We start from the raw sequence: 9,828 nt of genomic DNA on the forward strand, positions 1-9,828 counted from the left end.
TTCTGTGAAGCGCTTTGGGACGTCCTCCCGACGTGAAAAGCTCTATATCAAATGCAAGGATTATTATATTATTATTATAACTCCTGGGTACATTCACCAGGGAGGGAGTGGAAAATGGAATGGTGGAAATGATCCCTGGTTGTATAAAACCATCTGCAGGGCCGCTGTTGGATCACATTGGAGTCGATAGGGAGAAAGTGTTTCCACTGGCAGGTGGGTCAGTAATCAGGGCACAGAGATTAAAGCTAATTGGCAAAAGAACCAGAAGGGAGATGAGAATTATTTTTTTTTAAACACACACACACACAAGACTTGTTAGGGTCTGGAATGCGCTGCCTGAGTGGTGGAAACAGATTCAATAACAACTTTCAAAAGGAATTGGGATAGGTACTTGAAAAGGAAAAAAGCACAACCTCCCATGTGGGGCGGAGGTGCAAGAAACGAGCAGGAGGCCGGTGCCAGTCGAGCGGAGGCACCGGGTGGTGGATTGGGGAGTGAGGAGTTTGGAGAGGCGCCAGGGAGTAAATGGATTTGAACTGAAGAGTAATGCTACAGGGAATTTTTGTGTATGCAATCTGCAATTATTTGGGTTTGTTAATTTTTTGATTCTTAGTACTTGTATTAGTACACATTTGTAAATTGCCCAATTCCATAGACTAAATGCACAATATTGTACATTTAATCTTATATTATCTTTAAATTCCTTGAAGTTTACATATTTAGAAGTTAAGATTTCGAACCCCGAGATAATCAAGCTCATAGATACAGGTGTGCCTTCAACAAACAATTTAATGAAGGAGATCTGTATATAGCCAGTGCAGTTACAGAATGGTATATTTTCTGATCTAGAAAACGGTTGTCTTTATTGTCTTCTTCCATCTATTTCTGAGGTTGGTTCAACTTTATTCAGTAACGAATACTTATAGAGCATTTTTCCGATCTTTTTGCTCACCCCTCTTCTTTCCAATCAATCATTAACTTTCCAATCCCGTCACAATACGCCATCTTCCTTACTTTTCAACTAATGTAGACCACCTCATTAAAACATTCCTCTCTCCTTGACCGCATCAGTAAAAACAAGAACTTGAGATAAGGGAGCTCAGCTTTCTTCAATCATGACCCCGAGGTCATCAATGCCAGGCACAGCAAGGTCCAAAGCTGGAGGAAAGACAGTGTCTGTTTCATCTCAAAGTACAAATGTTAAAGAACTTCCATTTAAAAAGGTATAACAATATTAAAGTTAGTTAACATCCATTATACACAAAATACATACTAACATAATAATCAAATTAACAGAATAAAAAGGGTTAAAATATAAACAACTACAACTGTTTGTTTCCTACTAGCAAAGGCATATACATTCCCATGAGGCATTATTTTTACGTCAAGAACAATTTACCCAGAAGTCTTCAATAGCACAGGAAACCATTTTACCACTGGAGGAGTCTCCCTCCTCGTCCTCCTGGATCTCTCCCCGCGTTTGGTGAGCTTCCGCTCCCCCGTCTCAGCATCATGTTCCGCCACTGTCACTACCCTGCATGAAGGGCACGATGTAAATGCAAGTTGCAGTAAAACATGACAGCAAGGGATACAAGGATGTTTATAAGGCACATGTCAAGCCTGACAATTCCTTTGACACTCTGATCTTTTCATGAATGAGTCCGATTACAAGCACAGTGTCAAAAATATAAACCTGATCCATTCTTTTTTATATCCAAACTCATTTTTTAGGAGCAAGCTTCTTCTGCAAAGATAATGCAATTCTTTCCAAGGTTTGTAGCTAATCTCTTGTTCCCAAAAATGTATATTATACACAATGATAGTTTACACCGCAGTATTAAATACAATGTGCTGAATCTAAATTTAAAATCAATGATAAGAATAAATATTCTCATTTCTCACAATCATGCAAACTACTAAGCAGAAAGACAAGCATTTAAAATGCCACATTACAAAAAATCCAGCTAAGTAAACAGTTTCATAATCTCATTTGCATTGCCTTTAACAAAGGCCTTTGTTTCTTCTGAAATGACATCCAAGCCTGCTTTTTTCAGTGCTGCCATGTATTCTTCATTAGTCTGGAAATAATTTAAAAAGCTTTTGTTATATTTTAGTAAAGGAATTAGTTCCGCTAGAGACATAATGTGACGGCTAAGTTTGAAATCTTAAGATTTTCCACACTATTATGCTCTACTATTTTTTTGCTGAATAAAATAACATGAAACTAAACAGAATAAAGTATAATATAGAACTGAAAGAAACTAACTCAATTGGATCATTCTATTTCAGAATCAATACAATTAATTCATATAAATCATGCAAATCTCACTTGCCATCTTGAACTAAGTACATTGCTGTACTATAAAAACCGAACTCCCTGTGACTTTACAAATTCACCCTAGTCTTGCACATGCCTGGCAGAGAAGGGAAAACCATCACACTGTAAACATAGTGGCATCTACAAGAAGTCGCTATATTTCCATTGTTACCATGTATATTTACAGCAAATGGCATGTTCCTACAAGTGAAAAGCAGATTACTAATTACTTTAAATTGAAGCAATGCTAAATGTATGCTATGTGAAAAGTACTATCAGGAGGAATTGTGAAAAATTACTATAAAATGTTGGTTCAATTTGTGTCGCACATAGACAGCATCGCTTTGGGGGGTTGGGAGTGGGGAGTTGCACAACTCAATTTGATACAAATTGAAATTCAGTGGAAAAAATTCCCCCAAAATACTGCTAATCTTTCATGAATCAGCATTGCTTAAAAGATTGTCTTCTCCTTCCTAAAAAAGTACACATTTCAGTACACAAATATAAACTTCTGTATATAAAATAAATGACCTTTGGTCTGTATCCACTGCCATATTCGTAGACTTCAATTCCTGGAAATGTTGGTCCTTTCTCAAAAAGCTCCTGCACGTTTTTGGCAATTTTGTGCAGCACTTCCTCTTCATAAGCAAACACTGAACCATCCTGGCCAACAAGAACAACAAGCTGAAGGGCTTGTGCTAAACAAGGCAAATTATCAATAGTGCCCAATACAATCATATCCATTCTCTCCGGCAGATAGAACTCTTGCCAACTTTCCAGCATGTCATCTCTTCCAAAATAAACAGTGTCTTCCAGCTGTCCAATTGTAAGTTCCAATTGGATTGATGATTTATTATTACGTATCACTTTTCCTCTGTGTTTTACCACATTGGTAACTATATGCTGCAGATATTGTCTCCCTATATTAAAACAAAATTTACAAATAATGTTTGCATTTCTTACAATGCCAATAACGTCAAAATGTCTAAGAATGTCACTGGTAACTGCTGTAGGTGATAACTTGTAGGCAAACACAAAAGGCAATTTGGCATACAGCCAAGTGAATATTAGTTTAGCTGACATTTGTGAGCCAGTACAACAATTTGCACTTATGTAGCATCCTCCTCGCAGGATAGTGTCTCAGAGCGCTTAACAGTGGCGGAGCCTGACTCCAAGTCAGGGGAAGGTGGCTGTAAGTATGGTCGAACAGGAAAGTTTTCAGGCTGGAGTTGAAAGAGGGTTGAGAAGAGGCAAGGCGAAGGGTTTGAGGGAGAAAGTACCAAAGTTTTGGGGCTTAGTGACTGAAAGCATATGACCTCCAATGGTGGGGCAGAGAGTGCGAGGGACGAGCAGGAGGCCGGTGCCAGTCAAGCGGAGGCGCCGGGTGGAGCAATGGGCAGTGAGGAGGTTGGAGAGGTAGGGAGGTACTAGGGAGTGAATTGATCCTCACACAAGAGTGTGAGGATCAATTTGGTTGTATTTGGGGTAAGGTACTGTCGGAGGTGGGGAATGTGGCCGAGGTAGAAGAAAGCAGTTCTGGTCAGGGACTGGATGTGGGGGAGGAAGGACAGTTGGGGGTCGAACCGGATGCCTAGGTTGCGCACTGGTTCGGTGAGTCTGAAGGAGAACCCAGGGAGGTTGAGGAGTTCAGACCTGCAGGAGTGAAGACATTGACAGGAGCCAAGGAGTATGGCTTCCATCTTGTCCATATTCAGCTGCAGGAAGTGTACACTCATCCAGGCCTTGATGTCTGCCAGACAAGCTGATAGAATGATAGAAATGAAGAAAGCTTCTCCCTTGTTCAACAACAACTTGCATTTTATATAGAGCACCTCACACAGGGTAGCAAGACAGAGTGCTTGACAGGGACTGAGCATGATGCCAGGTAAGGGGCAAGGTCTTCAGGCACAGTCTGAAGATGAGGAAGGAAGGGGCAAGGCGGGTGGCGGAGTTTTAGATCAGCTGGATTTTGAGGATGGTGAAGCTGGGGAAATCAGCAAGGTGGGCATTTGAATAGTCGAGGCAGGAAGTAACAAATGCATGAATAAATGTTTTGGCTGCGTCTGGGGTAACGTACAGATAGGTCAGGGAGGTTGAGGAGGTCAGAACCGCAGGACAGAAGACACTGACAGGAGCCACTGAGTATGGCTTCAGTCTTGTTGACATTTAGTTATAATGAAAACAATCCGAGCATTTGATATGGCACCTTATCTCGTCTTTGAGACGTTTCAAAGCACTTCACAGAATATACTGTAAAGTGAATTGATCCTCACACACGAGTGAGGATCGTGACATTGATCTGTTCAGTGGAGCCTGGCCAGAACTGGTGAGATGTAGGTATGGAGTTTAGTGCGGGTCAGTATGCGGCAGCAGAGTTTTGAATGGATCATGTGAATGTTGGAGCTGGGGAAACTGGCAAGTTTCCAGCAGCCAATTGTGCAAAGCAGTGTCCCACAAACAGTCATGGATTGAGTGACAATTTTTTTTTTTTTTTTGATTAATGCCCCCAGAAAAGCGATTTGCCAATCGTCTAAACGCTGGGTTCCTATTTACTGCTAGGTAAACAAAGACAAATGTTCTAGGTAAATGTTGTTTGGTGCGCTTACGTTTCTTGGGAGATAAGGGGAATATGCAGAAAAATATGATGCCAGGCACTGCAGGTATACAACATAAACATGTAGCAACAAATAATATGCAATTAGGAACACTCAAAACAGTCCAACTAGGGGTTAAAATCCTGCTACTCTTTCTGAATCCCAGAATTTCAAAGTCACAATCCTTGGATCGCAAGATGCAAAATCTGGCCTTGTTAATATCTGTACAGAAAGTTTGCTGTTTTTCATTTTAATGTGTTAAACTGTTGAATACAGGTTTCATAAACAAATCTGTGGATTATGGCTCTTCCTGATTGATAGACCAGGCAAATATAACAGCAATACTTATAGATGTCACTGGGCCATTTGCTTTGGTTCCACTTCAAGGCAGTGACTGCCATTGATTTTATTCTTTGCCCTGATATCGCAACTCCGTCAGACTGATTGCCTGCGAGCTGTGAGCGAGAAGAGACAAAGGGGAATGGCCTGAAGAATATTGTGTGTCTTGTTTGTTTTATTTCTTCTGTGTCAACCTTTAATAACATTTCAAAGCATAGACATAACTGTCAGTGTCACATGTCAACGAGAAAACTGCATAGGAAGAGCAGAGGGGTGGCTGGGGTTGAGAACAAGTTTCTTCAGAAAAGTAATTCAGGCATGCATTGCAAATCAGTGAAATGCACCAACAACAACTTGGATTTATATAGCGCCCTCCACGCCGGACGGCGTCTCACACGCTTCCCTTTAACGAATCCCCGGACCGAGCCAAGGGGAGGGGGACTGATTGCAGCCAATTGCGCACAGCAATGTCCCATAAACTGGCGATTGAGTGACCAAATGTTTATTACCCCAGAAAACAATCCGCCAATCGACTAACAGCCAAGTTCCTACTTGTTAAGTAAACAGAGCCATGTAAAGAAACTTGTCTAAGGCTTCGCCCCGGCTAATCACTACGCTACGGGACAACAACTGGTTTGCCTTTTAGCTCTGCAGCTGATCTTTTAATAATCTTTTAACTGTAATCACATTTTAAAGGTAAAGTTACTTCAATAGCAAGAAGCATTATCGTGTAGATTGTGTAAAAATGTTCATTTGTAGCAAAACTCACCTGGTTGCAGTTTTATGAAATCACTTATCAAAGATTTGTCCTCCTTGCTCCTAAAACATTAAACAAAAAATTTGCAAACCCACGAAAATTATTTGCATTACTTTCATAGAATTATACAGCACAGAAGGAGGCCATTCTGCCCCACCATGCCTGTGCTGGCTCTTTGAAAGAGCTACCGACTACTCCCACACCCTCCCTCTTACCCCTGCAAATTTTTCCTTTTTTAAGTATCTATCCAATTCCCTTTTGAAAGCTATTATCGAACCTGCTTCCACCACCTTTCAGGCTGTGCATTGCAGACCATAACAACTCTCTAGGTAAATAAAATGTATATATTAATATTGCAGCTGATACACACATCAAAACAGGAATAAAGTGCTTAGACAAATATCCATCGCTCTTTGAAGTACTGATACTAGAGTCGAGCAATGTGTTTAAACATATTGCCGAAAGGTTTACTTACTCTTTAAATTCAATTGTAGGTTCATACATAACTTCTGTAGCCACAGCCATAGTTATCAATCTGGATCGCTGGGGGGAAAATATGTGAGCAGTTAAAAAGGCACAATTTCATAAAACAGCACATTGCATTCAAAAGAAATGCAGATCAGACATTAGAAATACTCCAACCCTTTCTATCTAATCCCTGAAACTCAAGCAATGAGGATAATAAAATAATAATCCTTGCATTTGATATTGCAGCTTTCATATCAGGAGGATGTCTCTTAAGATCCAAGAGAATCGTGACTAGCGACCAAACATCTAAATGTACAGGGCTGAAGGAGAGCCTAAAAATGCATTTTGAAATGCACATCCTCTCCAAAAACAACAACAACTTGCATCTACAAAGTGCACTTCACGCAGCGAAGCATCCGGGAGAGCTTAAGAGAAGCTACCATCTGTCTCCTAAGGAACTCCAAGAATTGCCAGCATTTTGTCATCACGAGTCTCAGGATATCCCTCATACATTAATTTGTTTGTGCGTGTGCAATTTCATTTAAAAATGAAAGGAAGTCCAGATCTTGTGTTTTTTAAAGAGACAAATGAACTTCAATTGTATTTCCAAGCAAAGAGTTCCCAGCTTGGAGGGGAAAAAAAAAAATCTATTTCTTGCATTCCACAAGTCGGTTGCCCCCACCCTTGGAGAAGCCATATGTTCACCCGCCTAGAGGGCAAAAACAAATGCTTGCTGGGCTTTAAAGAGCAAAGAAAGTACATTGCAGCCCAATCTCTTATAAAAAAATCTCTTGTTCCCACAAGCAATACCCTCCGACAAGTAACTGCTTTAATAAGCAAGGGCTCGGGAGTGCTGGAGGCTTTCAGTCATTGGAGCAGAATCGAGCCAAGCCAACTTTACATGGCGGGCTCAGAAGTCCAGTTCCGGAGCTGGGTGGATCCGTGGTATTCCAGGGCATAGCTGATGACAGCACAGCCCAGCCTGGTTCGTCGGCAGGACTTAGAAGGGCAGACCAGTCACTTGTGGAGGGAGTCATCTCACTCAGCTCCTGTTAAGCCTGAAAGCCAAAGCCCCGAGGCAAGGCGGTCCCAGCTGGACAAGCAGCGGGAAAGCTCGCCAGACAGTAATGTCAATGGTAAGCTACATGGCTTTAGCTGGTGGGACTCCAGCAGTTACCCCAACGCACACGCTGGGGTCCCCACGCCTCGGCTCTGGCCAACCTGCTCTTCCGGAATTAGGTAAGCGGGATGTGTCCCTCCAGGGAGAGTGTGCGGGCATTCCAGTCCAGTCCGATACACAACCGGGGAATGTCCCTGTGTCGGTGGGAATGCATGGAAATCCCAGTTTGGTTTGGATATGATGGATCACAGTGACGATGGGTTTCGGGAGGTGTCTGACACCCAACTGAGCCCCAACCCCCCAATCACCCCCCACCCCAAAACAAATAACCGCCCGACTGCTGTGTCCGTGGTGTGTGTGACGGACGGACTCCTCGTTAGCGGTGACCAAACACACAGCGGCTACTGATCAAACTCCCCCCCACCCCCACACACCCGCCCCCCCCACACACACACACACAGCGGCTACTGATCAAACTACCCCCCCACACACACTCCCCCCCCCCCCCCACACACAGCGGCTACTGATCAAACTACCCCCCCACACACACTCCCCCCCCCCCCCCACACACAGCGGCTACTGATCAAACTCCCCCCCACACACACACCCGCCCCCCCCACACACAGCGGCTACTGATCAAACTCCCCCCCACACACACTCCCCCCCCCCCACACACACACACAGCGGCTACTGATCAAACTCCCCCCCCACACACACTCCCCCCCCCCCCCCACACACAGCGGCTACTGATCAAACTCCCCCCCCCCACACACACACTCCCCCCCCCCCCCCCACACACACACTCCCCCCCCCCACACACACACACAGCGGCTACTGATCAAACTCCCCCCCCCCACACACACTCCCCCCACCCCCACACACAGCGGCTACTGATCAAACTCCCCCCCCCCACACACACTCCCCCCACACACACACACAGCGGCTACTGATCAAACTCCCCCCCCCCCCACACACACTCCCCCCACCCCCACACACAGCGGCTACTGATCAAACTCCCCCCCCCCCACACACACTCCCCCCCACACACACACACAGCGGCTACTGATCAAACTCCCCCCCACACACACTCCCCCCCCCCCACACACACTCCCCCCCCCCCCCACACACTCCCCCCCCCCACACACACACACAGCGGCTACTGATCAAACTCCCCCCCCCACACACTCCCCCCCACACACACTCCCCCCCCACACACACAGCGGCTACTGATCAAACTCCCCCCCCCCACACACACTCCCCCCACACACACACACAGCGGCTACTGATCAAACTCCCCCCCCCACACACACCCGCCCCCCCCACACACAGCGGCTACTGATCAAACTCCCCCCCCCCACACACACACTCCCCCCCCACACACACACACTCCCCCCCCCCCCCCCACACACACTCCCCCCCCCCCACACACACTCCCCCCCCCACACACACTCCCCCCCCCCCACACACTCCCCCCCCCCCCCACACACACTCCCCCCCCCACACACACTCCCCCCCCCCCCACACACACTCCCCCCCCCCCACACACTCCCCCCCCCCCCCCACACACTCCCCCCCCCCCACACACACACACACAGCGGCTACTGATCAAACTCCCCCCCCCACACACTCCCCCCCACACACTCCCCCCCACACACACTCCCCCCCCCCCCACTCCCCCCCCCCACTCCCCCCCCCCCACACTCCCCCCCCCACACACACAGCGGCTACTGATCAAACTCCCCCCCCCCACACACTCCCCCCCACACACACACCCCCCCCACTCCCCCCCACACACTCCTCACTCTCTTTCACCGAAGCTCCGACTGGTTCCCAAACTGTCAAAGGACGAGGCGGCCCTGAGCTACGCTCCTCCCGACCAGTGACTGGTACCTGACTGAGAGCCACTGACAGGAGTCCCGGTCCTCACCGCGCGGTCTCCCCGAGGCCAATGTCAGCCACGTGACTGGAGGCAGTCTATGTACGCCCACGCCGAGCCGGCCACGCCCACGCCGAGCCGGCCACGCCCACGCCGAGCCGGCCACGCCCATGCCGAGCCGGCCACGCCCACGCCGAGCCGGCCACGCCCACGCCGAGCCGGCCACGCCCACGCCGAGCCGGCCACGCCCACGCCTGCGTCAGCTCGGGACCGATTGACACGGTGACGCGTAAAATGACGGCACGGACAGGATGTGATGAAGTCCCGCCCACACGCCCACCCGCCCGCCCTGACTGT

At 46.9% G+C, this 9,828-nt stretch overlaps 1 protein-coding gene across 4 annotated transcripts; it reads right to left on the reverse strand.

Annotated features, from left to right (window-relative positions):
- Positions 1 to 771: 771 nt before the first annotated feature.
- Positions 772 to 9,572, reverse strand: LOC103183123. Of its 4 annotated transcripts, XR_488387.1 has the most exons (6): positions 9,486 to 9,565; positions 6,483 to 6,550; positions 6,020 to 6,069; positions 2,849 to 3,237; positions 1,435 to 2,078; positions 772 to 1,158 (listed from the first exon to the last, which is right to left on the reverse strand). XR_488387.1 is itself a non-coding variant. In XM_007900398.2 (5 exons), exons 2-5 carry the CDS (start codon positions 6,530 to 6,532, stop codon positions 1,965 to 1,967), a joined length of 603 nt encoding a protein of 200 aa, XP_007898589.1. In that variant the 5' UTR covers positions 6,533 to 6,550; positions 9,523 to 9,572; the 3' UTR covers positions 1,165 to 1,964. The 4 variants fall into 4 exon arrangements, 3 of the variants coding, with proteins under 3 accessions (XP_007898589.1, XP_007898588.1, XP_042188945.1); XM_007900398.2 differs by lacking the exon at positions 772 to 1,158 and having other exon boundaries at positions 1,165 to 2,078; positions 9,523 to 9,572; XM_007900397.1 differs by lacking the exon at positions 772 to 1,158 and having other exon boundaries at positions 1,165 to 2,078.
- Between the last annotated feature and the right edge of the window lie 256 nt (positions 9,573 to 9,828).

This window comes from Callorhinchus milii, unplaced genomic scaffold, assembly GCF_018977255.1.
Source record: "Callorhinchus milii isolate IMCB2004 unplaced genomic scaffold, IMCB_Cmil_1.0 Scaffold3, whole genome shotgun sequence".
Classification (NCBI taxonomy): domain Eukaryota; kingdom Metazoa; phylum Chordata; class Chondrichthyes; order Chimaeriformes; family Callorhinchidae; genus Callorhinchus; species Callorhinchus milii.

Bases quoted from the DNA above. Each gene is read 5' to 3' on its own strand.
- LOC103183123 (XM_007900398.2), bottom strand. From the start codon at position 6,532: ATGGCTGTGGCTACAGAAGTTATGTATGAACCTACAATTGAATTTAAA. The intron at 3,238-6,019 runs GTGAGTTTTGCT...GTTTTAATATAG, and splicing joins TTTCATAAAACTGCAACCAG to GGAGACAATATCTGCAGCAT. The intron at 2,079-2,848 runs GTCATTTATTTT...AATTATTTCCAG, and splicing joins GCAGTGGATACAGACCAAAG to ACTAATGAAGAATACATGGC.